Consider the following 16,807-nt stretch of genomic DNA (forward strand, 5'->3'; position numbering starts at 1 on the left):
ACGTGTACTTTTGTCCTCCAGAGCCCTGAGGCTGAGGTGCCAGGCCTGGTGGAGGGCAAGGACTACATGTTCCGTGTGAGGGCCGTCAACTCAGAGGGAGAGTCTGAGCCACTGGAGACTGACACCCCAACCAAGGCCAAGAACCCCTATGGTGAGAGAGAGAGAGAGAGAGAGAGAGAGAGAGAGAGAGAGAGAGAGAGAGCTGATTCATAAGTAAAGTATCTCTGTAACTCACTCCAAAACACGTTCCTTGTTCTCCTAATTCATACATTTTGGAGGAGAGAGAGAGAGAGAGAGAGAGAGAGAGAGAGAGAGAGAGAGAGAGAGAGAGAGAGAACTGATTAATACCATAAATAATGTCAGTAACTTGCATTCAAACACTTCCCTGACTCTTAACTTGTACATTTTGTCCTCCCCCCACCACCCACAGATCCCCCAAGCAAGCCAGGCAAGCCTGAGGTGAAGGACTATGACAGAACTTGGTGCGAACTGAAGTGGAAGGCTCCTGATGAGGACGGCGGTGCCCCCATCACCAGCTACATCATTGAGCGCAAGGACAAGTTCTCTGCCAAGTGGGTGAAGCACTGCGACACGAAGAGCAACAAACCAGAGTTCAAGGTGCAGGACCTGACAGAGGGCGAGACCTACCAGTTCCGTGTCAAGGCTGTCAACAAGGCTGGCCAGAGCAAACCATCTGAGCCTAGTGACAACTTCACTGCCAAGGCCAAGTTCTGTGAGTGTTGCTGTTTTGCATTGTTCTGCTTACATATTTCATTAGTTAAGTGTTGCTCCAGTATAGCATACCCATACCACTTAGCTAAAACTGTCTATATCCTTGTTAAGGGAAACATGACACACAAGTGCAAAAATCAAGGAAATTTTCTCCTTGTAGTAAAGGGTTTATAAGGTAACTTAATTTTCATTTATTACTACTGCACTTGTAATATTGTATGACTGCACTTCATGGCTGTATTGAAGCATCTAATAGAAGTGGTAGATATTTACTCTGTTGAGTATACAGTCTATGGTATGTACAGTATTATGCTAACTCTCTTGCCCTTCCATCCACTACCACAGTGAAGCCTCACATTGACCGCAGCAACCTGGAAAACATCACTGTGCGTGCTGGGCAGATGATCAAGTTTGATGCCAAGGTTACTGGTGAGCCAGTACCCAAGAAGACTTGGTTCATTAACAAGGCCAGGCAGGAAAAGGATGGTGAGGAGGTTAAGATTGATGAGGAGGACCACCGCACCAAGATTGTCATCCCAAGCTGCACCAGAGCCCACAATGGCACCTTTGTTATCAAGGCAGAGAACTCTGCTGGCAAGGATGAGGTTGCCATTGAAGTGACAGTGCTTGGTGAGTCTCCAGTAGTGGTGATAATAAGGTTTATATTGATATCCACAACCTGGCCCCAACTTTTTTTTTTTTTTTTTTAGTTAGCCCTGTTTATGTTACATTTTCTTTATTAGAACATCTACATTATATAGTTTTTTGTGTCTTCCTTGTATGTTTTCATAACTGTATTTATTTTAATATATATTTTTTATGTCTTCCCTGTGTATTTTCATCATTATATTCAGTCTGTATTGTATATATTTCTGTTACTAAGGAGGCTGGGGAAGCTTTAGGCTTATCTTATCTTGGTCACCCCACTTCCTGTAGATAAGGCACTGAGCCCACAGCCAGCAAACCAGCCGGCAAAAATAGCCGGTGAACTAGCCAGTGAACAGTCTCAGTGGCTCATCTCTGTAGCTGTAACATGGATTTCTTTTTGTGTAATGCTGAATCAGACAGTACAATGAGAAGTATTTTGTTACAGACAAGCCTGGGAAGCCTGAGGGTCCCCTGAAGGTGTCTGATGTGCACAAGGAAGGCTGCACACTCAAGTGGAAGGAGCCCCTGGATGATGGCGGTGCTCCTGTGGAACAGTACATCGTGGAGAAGCTGGACACAGAGACTGGCCGCTGGGTGCCTGTTGGCAGGTGCCGTGAGCCCTGCATGGAGGTTGAGAACTTGGAGCCCAACCATGAGTACAAGTTCCGTGTCTCTGCCATCAACAGTGAGGGTGAGTCTGAGCCCCTTGAGGGCCTGGACACCATTGTGGCTAAGAATCCCTTCGATCCACCTGATCCACCTGGCAAGCCTGAGGCCACTGACTGGGACAAGGACTTTGTGGAGCTCAAGTGGCCCAAGCCCGCCAAAGACAATGGTGCCCCCATCACTGGCTACATTGTTGAGAAGCGCGACGAGGCCACCGGCCGCTGGGTGAAGGCTGCCGAGGTCAAGGGTGACAATCCCAAGGCCCGCGTGGAGGACCTGGATGAAGGCGAGACCTATGAGTTCAGGGTGAGGGCTGTCAACGAAGCTGGTCCTTCAGATCCCTCTGAGGCCAGCAAACCCATCACCTGCAAGCCCAGGAAGTGTGAGTATTTGGTCCATTCATGCACTGGGAAACAGCTCATGGGGTGTGTACACAAGTAATAAGCTTTGTTTGCATGGGTGTATTCATATGCATTACCCAGGATCATCCTAACCTGATTTTATCATGTTGTCATTACAGTGAAGCCAAGGATTGATCGCCGCAACCTGAGGGACATCACAGTAAGGGAGGGAGAGCCAATCCTCTTGGACGTCAAGGTGATTGGTGAACCACCACCAGATGTGGAGTGGTACCATGGCAACAAGGTCGTGCAGGAGACCAGGAATGTGCGTGTGGAGAATGTTCCCTACAACACCAAGTACATCAATGATGAACCTCTGCGTAAGCACACCGGAGTGTACAAGATTGTGGCCACCAACCAGTACGGCAAAGACGAGGCTGAAGTCAACATCACTGTCATCTCCAAGCCCAGCAAGCCTGAAGGACCCCTGGAGGTAAAGGACATCCACAAGGAAGGCTGCAAACTGAAGTGGAAGCCTCCTAAGGATGACGGTGGCCTACCTGTGGAAGGATATGTGGTGGAGAAGTTTGATCCTGACATGGGTCTGTGGCTGCCAGTAGGCAAGACCTCCACCCCTGACATGGAGGTGACAGACCTGACGCCAGGCCACGAGTATGAGTTCCGTGTGAAGGCTGTCAACAAGGAAGGCGAGTCAGAGCCACTAGTCACTCTGGCCCCCATTGTTGCCAAGGATCCCTTCGGTGTACCAGGCCGCCCTGGCACCCCAGAGCCTACTGACTGGGATGCCAACCGCATTGACCTCAAGTGGCCCATGCCTGTGGATGATGGCGGTGCTGCCATCTCCCACTACATCATTGAGAAGCGTGATAAGTACACGTAAGTGTTACTCTCACACACTGACATGCATATATAGCATAGTACAATATGACTAAGCAGATGTGTATGTTATACAGAATTAACTTTGAGTGATGTGAAAGTTAATTGTTGGTCCCTAAAGTTAGACGTTATACTGTACAGCATTGTTTTTTTTGCTATATCATAGGAACCTTTGGGAGAAGGCTGTGGAGACTGACACTCCTGAATGCAAGGGCACTGTACCAAACCTGATTGAGGGAATGGAATACCAGTTCCGCATCATTGCTGTCAACCGCGCAGGTCCTGGCGACCCATCAGACCCATGCCGACCCATTGTTGCCAAGCCTCGATTCTGTAAGTCTGCCAGAGTTTCTTTGCTGTCTAAAATGTGCTCTTTTTTCATGTCCTTGGTGGCAATGGTCATATGTGTAGATATGACAGAGGAAGTGTAATTTTTCTTTGACCATTTCCTTCTCCCAACAGTGGCACCCAAGATTGACCGCAAGAACCTGCGTGATGTAACCATCTCTGCTGGCTCCATGCTGAAGTATGACTGTGACATCAGTGGAGAACCACCTCCAACTTCATCCTGGACCTTTGAGGGCCAGAAGCTGGATTCCAACAGGCATATCAACATCACCACTTCTGAGTACAACTCCAAGCTGGTGATCCGTGACACTGTGCGTGGTGACACCGGTGAATACGTCATCACTGCCACCAACAGCTCTGGCAAGGACAGGGTGACAGTGCGTGTAACTGTCACAGACAAGCCTGACAAGCCCGAAGGCCCTGTCAAGGTGTCTGATGTCCATGGCAATGGCTGCAAGTTGAAGTGGAAGCGCCCCAAGGATGATGGCGGTACCCCCATTGAGTACTACCAGGTGGAGAAGCTGGACCCCAACACCGGCCTTTGGGTCCCTGTTGCCCGCACCAATGGCCCTGAGCCGGGCGTGGAGCTCAACAACCTCTCGCCTGGAACAGAGTACGAGTTCCGTGTGAAGGCTGTCAATGCTGAGGGAGAGTCTGCTCCCCTGTATGCTGACGAGCCTGTGCTGGCCAAGGATCCTTATGGTGAGTACACCAGGTATTGTGTGATTTTACAGCCTGGAGGTATTATTCATGAATTTATTTATAATATAAAAGATTTGAACTATCATCATCATCATGTCATGTTATTCATCAATCCACAGAGGAGCCTAGCAAGCCTGAGAATCTGCAGGTGGCTGACTACAATGAGAACAAGGTGGATCTCAAGTGGGACAAGCCCAAGACGGACGGCGGTGCTCCCATTGAGAAGTACATCATTGAGAAGAAGGACAAGTACGGTGGATGGGACAAGGCATGTGAGGTGCCAGCCAATCAGACCAGCTGCTCTGTGCCAGATCTCATTGAGGGTGAAACCTATGAGTTCCGCGTGAGGGCAGTCAACCCTGCCGGCCCTAGCCTGCCATCCAATGTCACAGAGCCAGTCACTGTCAAGGCCAAGAACCAGGCACCCAAGATTGACCGCACTAACCTGCAGCCAGTGCGCATCAAGGCTGGCCAGAGCTTCAACTTTGATGTGAATGTTACTGGTGAGCCTGCCCCAGAGAAGAAGTGGTTCCTCAAGAAGAAGGAAATCAAGTCTGCCTCAGTGACCAGCATCCGCTTCAGCGATTACAACACCAAGCTGCGTGTGACAGGCGCCTCGAGGGCTGAGAGTGGCACCTACACCCTCACGGCTGAGAACGACAGTGGCAAAGACTCCGCTGATGTGGAAGTCATTGTTCTTGGTGAGTGTCATATGGCTACTTATCTATACTTCACAGTAAGAGAATTAATTTTCACTTGTAAAAAGAATATATTCCACCCAAAAGGACTGGATTGGTTTAATTTTTAGGACATTGTTTCCAAATTAATAATTCAAGTTGCATTCAATTTGAATTTTTATTTAATTTGACTGAGACATCTGCATACTCCTTTATGTTCATGCATCCAATGTGTTGAGAAGTAATAAGGATGACATTCATCCACAGATCGCCCAACGGCTCCCAATGGCCCTCTGAAGGTGTCTGAAGTGTACGCCGAAGGCTGCAAGCTGGACTGGAACCCACCTGCTGATGATGGTGGCTGCCCCATTGACCACTATGCCATTGAGCAGCTGGACGAGGCCACCGGACGCTGGGTGCCTGCAGGAGAGACAGATGGAAAGGAGACCACCTTCAACGTAGAAGGTCTCACGCCGGGACACAAGTACAAGTTCCGTGTGAAGGCTGTGAACCGCCTCGGGCAGTCTGACCCACTCACTGCCCAGCAGGCCATTGAGGCAAAGAACCCATATGGTGAGTCTTTTGCACTGTCCTGACAGTTATGAAGGAAAGAGCCACTACTTGATTCATTAATTTGCAAAAACATTTTCTGGCTCAACCATCCATGACATCCTTGTGCTCCTCCTGCAGATCCACCTGGCGTGCCTAAGGATGTCCAGATTGCTGATTTCGATGCTGACTTTGTGGACCTGGCCTGGAAGAAACCTGAGGGAGATGGTGGTTCCCCCATTACTGGTTACATCATTGAGAAGAGAGACAGATACAGGTATGTCTTGCACAGTGGTATGTAACTTCTTTGTGTTCCTATATTTCACAATAATTAGTGAAGAAAATAAAGTCAACATAAAGGTAAAAAGGAAAATATTTACTTGATAAAAGTAAACCTCAGAAAGGAAAAATTTAGAATTTGTGCTATAGAAAACTTGACATTCTGAATGAAGATAGTAAAGATTTAAGACGAACAAATAAACATGGTGTCTTTTTTTCCTCCAGCCCGTTATGGGACAAGTGTGCCACCGTGGATGGTGACCAGTGCAGTGCCCACATTCCTGACCTCATGGAAGGAAACGTGTATGAGTTCCGTGTGGTGGCCGTCAACAAGGCAGGTCCCGGTGAACCCTCAGAACCAACCAAGCCACATGTTGCCCGGCCCAAGAACCGTAAGTACCTGGCTTGTGCCTGTCATGGAGTAGTAGTGAATGATGTGAAAATTTCTTCAGGTTTTGTATTGAACACTGTCTCATGTTGTAATGTGTTTTTGCAGTTCCTCCTCGCATTGACCGTAATGCCATGATGGACGTGAAGATCAAGGCCGGAGAGAACCTGAACCTGCCAGTACCAGTGGTTGGTGAGCCTCCTGCCACCAAGCAGTGGCGTGTCAAGGACATGGACCTCTACCCCTCAGCCAACCTCTCCATCATCAACGAGGACTACTGCACCACCATCAAGATCACAGACTGCAAGCGAGGTGACAGTGGTGCCTACACCCTCAATGCTCGCAACAAAAATGGTGAGGACACCTGCACTGTCAACATTACTGTCCTGGATGCTCCCGGTGCTCCCGAAGGTCCACTCAAGTACTCTGATGTCAACCACAGTGGTTGCACTGTCAGCTGGAAGCCACCCAAGGATGACGGTGGTTCTGACATCACAGGCTACGTAGTGGAGAAGATGGACATGGACACTTACCGCTGGGTGCCAGTTGGTGAGGTCAAGGGCACCAGCCTGCACGTTGATAATCTCATTGAGGGACATGACTACAAGTTCCGTGTGTCGGCCCTCAACCGTCAGGGCCAGGGACCAGCACTCACTGGAACTGACACCATCACAGCCAAGGATCCCTTCAGCAAGCCCACCAAGCCAGGCTCACCCGAAGTCATGGATTGGGACAAGGACCGTGTTGATCTGCAATGGACTGAGCCACGTTCAGATGGTGGTGCTCCCATCACCAGCTACATCATCGAGAAGAAGAAACGCTTTGGTCCGTGGGAGAAGGCAGTGGAGATCCCAGCCAAGCATGGCCCCAAGGCTTCTGTGCCAGACCTAGAGGAGGGTGAGGAATACCAGTTCCGTATCGTTGCTGTCAACAAGGCTGGAAACTCTGAGCCCTCAGAGGCCTCACAACCAGTGGTGTGCAAGGCACGCTTTGAGAAGCCTTCCTTCGATGGCAAGGCACTGGAGGACCAGATCATCAAGGTTAACACTCGCCTCAACTACACTGTGCCCATCCGTGGTGCCCCCAAGCCTAAGGTCTCCTGGACTGTAAATGAAGAGCCTCTGCTTGAGTCCAAGCGCGTTGACCTGCAGACCTATGGCAAACAGACCATCCTGGACATTCCCTTCGCCCAGCGCTCTGACAGCGGCCGCTACACTATCACGCTGGAGAATGAACTGGGTAAGGTATCCGCCTCAGCCAAGGTGACTGTGCTGGACCGACCTGCACCTCCTGGAGGTCCTCTCATTGTGAGCGATGTCACCCGTGAGAGCTGCAAGCTGGGCTACAAGACCCCTGCTGATGATGGTGGCTCCCCCATCCTCCACTACCTGGTGGAGAAGATGGACATGTCCCGTGGCACCTGGACAGAGGTGGCTGAGGTGGCCGGTCTGACAGCTGATGTGTACAACTTGATCCACATGAAGGAATACCACTTCAGGGTCAAGGCTGTCAATGCCATTGGAGAGTCTGAACCACTCACCACTGACAAGAGCGTCATTGCCAAGAATGCCAAAGGTAAAATTCTCTCTCTCTCTCTCTCTCTCTCTCTCTCTCTCTCTCTCTCTCTCTCTCTCTCTCTCTCTCTCTCTCTCTCTCTCTGCAGTTTTCTTTGTAATACATTATTTTCCAGAAACTTAATTGATTATTTGTAGCTTAACATCCATAACTCCACCTGTAACTGAACATTTTCTGCAGATGAGCCCAGCCCTCCTGGCCGTCCCAAGGTGGTAGACTGGGACAAGGACCATGTGGACCTGGAATGGACCCCACCCCCCAGCGATGGTGGTGCTCCCATCTCTGGCTACATCATCCAGAAGAAGGAACGTGGCTCACCCTATTGGCAGAATGCTGTGAAGCTGACTGGTCCAGAGACTAAGGGCACAGTCCCCAACCTGACAGAGGGACAGGAGTATGAGTTCCGTGTTGTCGCCGTCAACAATGTCGGCAACTCTGAGCCTTCCGAGCCTTCAGATGCTGTGGTGTGCCGCCCACGACACTGTAAGTATTCATATCATGTGCAAAAAGGTTGTTTTATGAAACCATGTAGAGGCAGATGAGATATGTTTTTATTAATAAAACACAAGAGCTGGAAGTGACACACATGTTGGCACCCGCAGTGAAGCCCAAGATCCTGGGGCCGCTGCACGACATCCGCATCAAGGCCGGCCAGGTGCTGCACGTGGATGTGGACTACATTGGCGAGCCACAGCCCAGCGTGTTCTGGTACAACGACGACAAGGAGCTGCTGGCTGATGTGCGCACCACCATCACTGCCATCAACAACCACAGTGTCTTCCATGCCGTCAACACCACCCGAGGAGACTCTGGCCAGTACAAGATCCGTCTGAAGAATGACAGCGGTGAGGATCAAGGAACCTTCAATGTCATCGTGCTGGACACCCCAGGATCCCCTGAAGGACCCCTCAACTATGATGAAATCCAAGCCAACAGCGTGGACATCTCCTGGAACCCACCAAAGGACGATGGTGGCAGCCCCATCACGTGAGTCTTGTTTCCCCTGCCTCATGACCAACTGTCATAAGAATTCAGACTGTCATAGATTTGACTATTGGCACAGTAACATTAATTATTGCCACTGCGAGTAAAAATACCTTGTATGTAGTTTATGACAGAAGCATTTAGAGTGATAATTGTGTTACTATCTGACATAACACCACTAATAAGCAACCACACTTTCTCCCTCAGCGGTTATGTCATTGAGAAGAGGGACATCACCCACGGTGGAGGCTGGGTGCCTGCTGTTAACTGGGTGGATCCTAAGGACACTCATGCCACAGTGCCTCGCCTCCTGGAGGGCACTCAGTATGAGTTCCGAGTGAGGGCTGAGAACATGCAGGGCACTGGTGAACCCTTGGTGTCAGACAAGCCTGTCACTGCCAAGGCTTCTGCTGGTGAGTGATGTTTAGTGTTAATAATGCAGGGAAGTCACAACTGCTGGAGTAGACATTGCTTAATAAAGCAGCCATAGAAATGTCTAAGTTTTTAACATATGCATGATGACAAACTACTTATCTTGATGCCCGTGATTTTGGATCAACCAACTGATTCCCAGGTTGAGAGAGATGCACCCACCATTCCCAAGACCACAGCCTCTGACCACCTTCTTTCTCACACCTCTCAGATGTTCCTGGCCAGCCTGGCAAACCCACCTGCACAGATTCTGACAAGGACTTCATCAAGATCCACTGGTCTGCACCACGCTCCACTGGTGGCTCCCCCATCACTGGCTACGATGTGGAGCGCTGTGGCATCCATTCTGGACGCTGGAAGAAGGTCAACCGTGCTCCAGTCAAGGGAACAGACTTTGTTGATGACACAGTGTCTGAGGGCGAGCAGTACCAGTACCGTGTTGTGGCCAACAACAAGATGGGTCCTTCCAACCCTTCAGATCCTTCACAGCCCATTGCTGCCAAGCCCATGAAGGGTGAGTTCTCTCTAAACACTGGCCCAGTTTTATGTACTGTTTCATCAAGCTTCTTGATCCTCTCCACTCAGTTGTTCAATATGTATGTTTGTGTTAGGTAAATAAGTGTACAAGGGTGATGTTTTAGCCTAAATAATTAGATTGATATACTTCTTGCCAATCAATTTTTCTTAATCAGTCTACAAGATCCATTAATACCTTCCTCCCCCTACAGATGCCCCCAAGCTGTACCTGGATGGTCTGCTGGGCAAGAAGCTCAAGGTGCGTGCTGGAGAACCAATCGACATCAAGATCCCAATGTCTGGTGCACCCCAGCCCGCATGCGAGTGGTCCAAGGGGAAGACAAAGATCGAACCCAGCAAGAGGACCTCAGTAAGTTGTCTCCTGGTGACATAATATTGTACTGAATTAATCTATGTTGGATTTGAAAGAAGTTAAAGCATTATACACACAAAGAACTGAGAATGAGACTTACTTATGCTATGGAAGAGGTAAAGATTCAGTCTCATAAAAATATTAATGGGTAGCATGAATAGACAGTAATAAATAATATCAGAGAAAGAAATTAAGATAATGACATAGATAGAGGTGGAAAGTGACAAGTAGAATAGTGATGATTACAACAAGAAATAGCAGTAGGACAGAGTGATAAAGATGAAGATGCTGATGATTGTGACATTCCCAGCTGGAGACGACCCCCGACCACTGCCGCCTCTTCGTGGACAAGGCACGTAGGGATGACTCTGGCAACTACACCATCACTGCAGAGAATCCCTATGGCAAGGACTCTGCCAGTATTGAGGTGAGCACACACACACACACACACACACACACACACACACATGTACTTTATACTTAAAGCAGCTTTAATTTTTTAAGTTAAACACAAGACAGTCTTTTGGCAACTCTTCCTTGTTTAATCTACTTCTTTCCTGGTTTTTCTTCCCTTTGATCATCTCTCCTTACTCTGCTTATTCCTGTCTCCTGTCTCCTCTCTCCTACTTTTCCTTCCTATGTAATGCTTCATCTTCCCTTTTCTACACATTCCTCTCTCCCTGTATTTCTCCCTCCTACCTCACCTTCCTATTTCTTCCATCATTGCCAAACATTTCAACCACTGTATCTTACCTCAGGTCATTGTGGTGGACAAACCTGGACCACCCCAAGGACCACTGGAAGCCACTGAGGTTACTGCCCATACCATCTCCCTGTCCTGGAAGCCGCCTTTGGATAATGGTGGAGCAGAGGTCACCGGTTACGTGGTGGAGAAGACTGAGGCTAACTATGACATGTGGAAGGTCGTGCCTGGCTACTGCCCCAAGACCAACTTCACCGTCAAGGTTGGTAGTGCTGGAGTGTGCATTGGTCTTCAGTGTTCTAACTTTATATTGTTTACTTTATGAATGATGATGATGTTTTACTTTATGAATGTTGTTGTTCTACTTTATGAATGAGTTGTTGTTTATTATATATTGTCATCTTGAGTGTTATGCTTTTTCATTTTGTTTCTTTTACCTTCACTTTGTTAACCTCATAAATGTGTTAATTGTTTATCTTCTTGAAAAAAATTCTTTTATCTTGAATGTGATGTTTTTATGGTTTCTTGTCATTTTGTATTAATTAAATTATTTTACAGTTTTCTCCAATGGATTATGTTTTTACTATATGTATTTCTTACATATATATCTCTTTTGCCTCTCCTCTTCCACATCTCCATTGCCTCTTCCATCTCTATCCACACATTCTCACCTCCTCTCTTCCATCCCTATCCACGCATTCTCATCTTCTCTCTTCCTCAAACCTAACTGAAATCTCCTCCACCAGGGTCTTGAAGAAGGAAAGAGGTATCGTTTCCGTGTCCGTGCTGAGAACATGTACGGCGTGTCAGAGCCTCTTGAGGGTGTCCCAGTGGAGGCCAAGAATCCCTTCGACCCACCAGACTCCCCAGAGAAGCCTGAGATTGAGGGTTACAGCCCAACCTCCTGCCAGCTCGTCTGGAAGCCACCAGAGAACAATGGTGGCCGCCCAGTCACTGGCTACATCATCGAGAAGAGGGACAGAGGCGGCGACTGGATAAGGGTGAGTGTAGGGCTATTATGTATAAGATGATTTTTTGTTATCTATTTTTCATAAGGGATTTTTTGTTATCTATTTTTCATACTGTAAGTAGATTGCTTTTTAAATACTTGTTTTGCTTTTCTGTTGGGAAAAGCTAATTGTCATTTGTGCAGTTTATGTTCTTTCCTTATAATAAATAAATCATAATTAAAGGCTAAAATACTCAATATATATCCTACTTTGACAAAAGATTGTACAAGAGACACTTAAACAGAAGACACTTTTGCTGTTGTTTCATGCAGATTGAATCTTCTCTTTAGTGTATATAGAATCCACTTTGAGTTGCACTGCACTGACTGTCTTATACCCTCAGGTGAACCACTACCCAACCCCCAACACCCAATACAATGTGACGGGCCTGAGCGAGGGCAACCGCTACGAGTTCCGTGTTGTGGCAGTGAACGAGGCAGGACCTGGCAAGCCTAGCAGGCCATCTGATGCCATCGTGGCCAAGGTTCCCAAGTGTGAGTGTCTTTGCTTCTTGTTGGTTCCTACACTGAAGCTTAAGAATTTTCAGATAATTGTCAGTCTTTGTCAGGGACACAATTTTTTATATGCTGCCTTCTACAAGCTGATTTGAGCTGTAGCCTTTATAACAGCAGCTCTAAGAGACTTGTATCCTTTACTACTTTCCTAGCTCTTTCCTTTTCTTCTCTCTTGTCTTCTCTTGCCCTCTTTTGTGCTTTCCTAGTAAGGATGAGTAATTTTCTTGGTGATAGTCAGAGGGACAACTTGGTGTATTTCAAAGTCATTTGTCTGATGGGGCCTCTGCTTGTCCTCTTCCCCAACAGACCTGCCCACTGCACCCGAGGCTCCACGCCCAGATCGCATTGGCCGCAACTGCGTGACTCTGTCATGGCGTCCACCAGCTCAGGATGGTGGTGCCAGGATCAAGGGCTACCTGGTGGAGTACCGCCAGAAGGACGAGGACGAATGGACCCCCGCCAACAGCCTGCCTCACCCAGACCCAACCTACACTGTGCTCGGCCTGAACGAGCAGGATGAGTACTACTTCAGGGTGATTGCTGTCAATGAGGTGGGTCAGTCTCCTCCCTCAAGGCCATCTCCTCTCATCAAGATTGAGGAACAGGCCAACAAGCCACGCATTGACCTGAGTGGCATCCGCGACATCACAGTGAAGGCCGGAGAGGACTTCTCCATCCATGTGCCATACACTGCATTCCCCAAGCCAACCTCCACCTGGTACCACGACGATGAGGACATCAAGATCGACCAGGACCCACGCATGCACGAACAGCTCACCGACGATTTCTGTGCCATGATTGTCACCAATGCCAAGCGCAGCGACACCGGTCCATACAAGCTGCGGCTCCAGAACCCATCCGGCTTTGACACCGTGTCTGTCAATGTGAAGGTGCTGGACCGCCCTGCACCACCAGAGAACCTCCGTGCCGACGAGTTCAACGGCGATGCTCTTACTCTGTTCTGGAATCCTCCCAAGGACAATGGCGGTGGAGAAATCACCAATTATGTGGTGGAGAAGCGCGAGCCTAAGGGCGCCTGGGTGAAGGTGAGCAGCTACGCCACCGCTCCCTTCTTGCGCATCCGCAACCTGACCGTCAACAAGGAGTATGAGTTCCGTGTGATGGCAGAGAACATGTATGGCCAGTCAGACCCATGCACTTCCCCAACACCCATCAGAGCCAGACATCCCTTCGGTGAGTATCTGCACCCTTCACATTCCCTTATTATAAAATAAGTAATTCTCTTAAAAAGTCATTACATAAAATCTTAACTAAAACTTGTTACATACCTTTCTGTCTATGAAATAAATACCTAATTTTGATACGTCTGACACACTCGTATCTACCTCAGATCCTCCCGGTGCCCCTGGAGCTCCACGTGGTCTGGAATCCACCGAGGACTCCATCACCATCCAATGGACAAAGCCACGACACGATGGCGGCGCTTACATCCAGGGCTACATTGTGGAGAAGAGGATAGTGGGCGACCTGGCCTGGAGCAGAGCCTCTCATGCCATGGTGAAGGACACAACCTACCGTGTCATCAACCTCACAGAGCACCAGGAATATGAGTTCCGTGTTGCTGCTGTCAATGCCGCTGGCCAGGGTCCATGGAGTGACCCAAGTGAGAACATCAAGTGCATCAGCTTCCGTAAGTTTCTTTGTCTTTGCCTTTTTCTTGTAAATGCATAACACACACCATTTTTATTTTTCTAACTATTTAGGTACAGATAAAAGTTTAATATCTAAAATAGTAGAGTGGATTTTATTCACTTCTCTCTGTAATGCCTTCCACTTCTCAACAGGCGCGCCCAAGATCACTTCCGACCTGAGCATCCGTGACATGACAGTGATTGCTGGTGAGGAGTTCACCATCACCGTGCCTTTCATTGCCTCACCACTGCCTAAGGCACAATGGTGGATTGGACCTAATGAGGTGATTCCTGACCAACGCATCCAGTTCCAGATGGAACCATCAGGCACTGCCCACATCTTTGTCAACAAGAATGCCAAGCGCAGCGACATTGGCAAGTACACTGTCAAGCTCACCAACTCAGAGGGTGCTGACTCTGCTTCCTGCAAGGTCAACGTGGTGGACCGGCCATCACCCCCACAGGGACCACTGGAGGTGTCAGACATCACCCCAGAGAGCTGCTCCTTGGCTTGGCGTCCTCCTCTCGACGACGGTGGTTCTCCAATCACCAATTACCAGGTGGAGAGGCTAGAGCCACTGACAGGCATGTGGAACAGAGTCTCGGCCTTCGTGCGCTCCTGCCACTACGACGTCATCGGCCTCGAGCCCAACAAGTCATACCGCTTCCGCGTCAGGGCTGAGAACCAGTACGGTGTGTCAGACCCACTGGAGACCCAAGATGCCATTGTTGCAAAGTTCCCATTCACTGTGCCAGAACCTCCTGGTCGCCCCAACATCCTGGACCACGACATCAATTCTGTCATGCTCAACTGGGACCGCCCATCTTCCGATGGCGGCTCAAGGATCCAGGGCTACAAGGTGGAGTATCGCGACTTGACCGACGCCAACTGGACCTCCGCCAACGACTTCCTGGTGAAGGAGACGACATACACCGTCCACTCACTCCTTGTCAACCACGACTACGAGTTCCGTGTCAAGGCTAAGAATGCTGCAGGCTTCAGTAAGTACTCACCACCTAGCAAGACTGTTAAGATGAAGGGCAAGTATAATGTGCCAGCACCACCAGGCACTCCTGTTGTCTCCAAGATTGGCAGGAACTATGTGGACCTGACATGGACTCCACCAGAGAGTGATGGAGGCTCCCGTGTCACTGGCTACTTGATAGAGAGGCGAGAGAATGGTGGCAACTGGATAAAGTGCAATGACTACAATGTCATTGACACCCACTACACTGTCCTCAACCTGCCAGAAGGCAGTGATGTAGAATTCCGTGTATATGCCATCAATGCTGCTGGCAAATCTGAACCTTCCCAGACTGCCCAGCCAGTCAAGATCCGCGAGGCTGCTCCCGGCGAGAAGCCATTCTTTGTCAAGAATCTGCAAAACACTGCTGTGGCCTTGCACAAGTCCATCACCTTGGAGTGCCAGGCTGAAGGCAAGCCAATGCCCACAGCCCGCTGGCTCAGGAATGGCCGTGAGGTGACCCTTGGTGGACGCATCAAGGCAGAGGAGAAGAATGGTAAGTTCTCACTGACCATCACTGATATGTGGGAGGTGGATGAGGGTGACTATGCCTGTGTGGCAGCCAATGACGCTGGCCAGGCCACCTCCGTTGCCCATGTCAGGATTGGCAATCCTCCACGCATCACACAGATGCCAGAATGCCTGTACCTGCCTGAGGGAGACAACACCAAGATCAAGATCTACTTCACTGGTGACCTGCCTCTGGATGTGACCCTTGCACAGAATGGTGAGCCAATCTTGGAGTCACCACATCTCAAGTTCACTGTGTTTGATGAATTCATCATTATCTTCATCAAGGAGATCAACAAGCATGATGCTGGCCAGTACACTCTCACTGTCAAGAATGACTCAGGTTCTGTGTCTGGCAGCTTCACTGTGTACATCACTGGTGTGCCCGGAGCCCCGACTGCACCACTTGACATCACAGACATCAGCCGCCACATGTGCACCCTCAACTGGCGGCCACCTTCCTATGATGGTGGCATGCCCATCACTCACTACATTGTTGAGCGTAAGGACGTTACATACCCCAACTGGATTACCATCAACTCCTTCTGCAAGGACTGCAGCTTCACTGTGCAGGGTCTCACAGAGGGACAGGAATATCTCTTCCGTGTCATGGCTGTTAATGACAATGGCATGGGCCCGCCTCTGACTGGTGCCAACCCCATCAAGGCCAAGGCTCCTTACGACCCACCATCTCCACCTGGTGTTCCCAAGGTCACAGAAGTGGGAGGCGACTTCGTGCACCTGGAATGGGACCGGCCTGAGAAGGATGGAGGCTCCCGCATCAAGGGCTACTGGATAGAGAAGCGAGAGGTTGGATCCAACATCTGGACAATGGTGAACCAGTACATCTGCCTCCCAACACAGATCAGTGTTCCCAACCTGATTGAGGACCGTCAGTACGAGTTCCGTGTGTGTGCTGAGAACGACGCCGGCATGTCACAGCCATCCACCAACTCCACCTCTGTCAGGATCAAGGACCCCAACGCTGCCACACCACCAGAGATCCTTACACCACTGCGCAACGTGATGGCCATCCAGCACAGGAGTGCCCACCTTACCTGCCAGATCACTGGCAAGCCCAAGCCCAACATTTCTTGGTTCAAGGGCATGCGCGAACTCTGCAACAGTGCCAAATATTCCATGACTCGCGATGGAGACACCTACACCCTGACAGTGCACGACGTGTACGGAGAGGATGAAGATGAGTACATGTGCCGTGCCCAGAATCCCGGCGGCATCAGGAGCACCAAGGCTGAGATCTCCATCAAGTGTAAGTTCTTCTTTA

The 16,807-nt window shown here is 49.4% G+C and overlaps 1 protein-coding gene across 26 annotated transcripts in view; it reads left to right on the top strand.

Annotated features, from left to right (window-relative positions):
* LOC135088863 (twitchin-like) overlaps positions 1 to 16,807 on the top strand; it is a 164,509-nt gene that overhangs the window by 134,283 nt on the left and 13,419 nt on the right. For all 26 annotated transcript variants that reach the window (XM_063983893.1, XM_063983896.1, XM_063983905.1 and 23 more), the window contains 24 exons: positions 22 to 151; positions 431 to 733; positions 1,078 to 1,362; positions 1,826 to 2,428; positions 2,567 to 3,284; positions 3,451 to 3,617; positions 3,747 to 4,334; positions 4,454 to 5,035; positions 5,279 to 5,584; positions 5,702 to 5,837; positions 6,065 to 6,231; positions 6,336 to 7,802; positions 7,983 to 8,285; positions 8,405 to 8,789; positions 8,994 to 9,199; positions 9,430 to 9,732; positions 9,947 to 10,104; positions 10,418 to 10,534; positions 10,866 to 11,072; positions 11,557 to 11,811; positions 12,164 to 12,314; positions 12,642 to 13,529; positions 13,687 to 13,986; positions 14,141 to 16,792. In XM_063983893.1, the coding sequence (XP_063839963.1) occupies positions 22 to 151; positions 431 to 733; positions 1,078 to 1,362; positions 1,826 to 2,428; positions 2,567 to 3,284; positions 3,451 to 3,617; positions 3,747 to 4,334; positions 4,454 to 5,035; positions 5,279 to 5,584; positions 5,702 to 5,837; positions 6,065 to 6,231; positions 6,336 to 7,802; positions 7,983 to 8,285; positions 8,405 to 8,789; positions 8,994 to 9,199; positions 9,430 to 9,732; positions 9,947 to 10,104; positions 10,418 to 10,534; positions 10,866 to 11,072; positions 11,557 to 11,811; positions 12,164 to 12,314; positions 12,642 to 13,529; positions 13,687 to 13,986; positions 14,141 to 16,792 (11,377 nt within the window). The remainder of the gene's footprint in view (positions 1 to 21; positions 152 to 430; positions 734 to 1,077; positions 1,363 to 1,825; positions 2,429 to 2,566; positions 3,285 to 3,450; positions 3,618 to 3,746; positions 4,335 to 4,453; positions 5,036 to 5,278; positions 5,585 to 5,701; positions 5,838 to 6,064; positions 6,232 to 6,335; positions 7,803 to 7,982; positions 8,286 to 8,404; positions 8,790 to 8,993; positions 9,200 to 9,429; positions 9,733 to 9,946; positions 10,105 to 10,417; positions 10,535 to 10,865; positions 11,073 to 11,556; positions 11,812 to 12,163; positions 12,315 to 12,641; positions 13,530 to 13,686; positions 13,987 to 14,140; positions 16,793 to 16,807) is intronic.

Source organism: Scylla paramamosain, chromosome 32, assembly GCF_035594125.1.
Source record: "Scylla paramamosain isolate STU-SP2022 chromosome 32, ASM3559412v1, whole genome shotgun sequence".
NCBI lineage: Eukaryota > Metazoa > Arthropoda > Malacostraca > Decapoda > Portunidae > Scylla > Scylla paramamosain.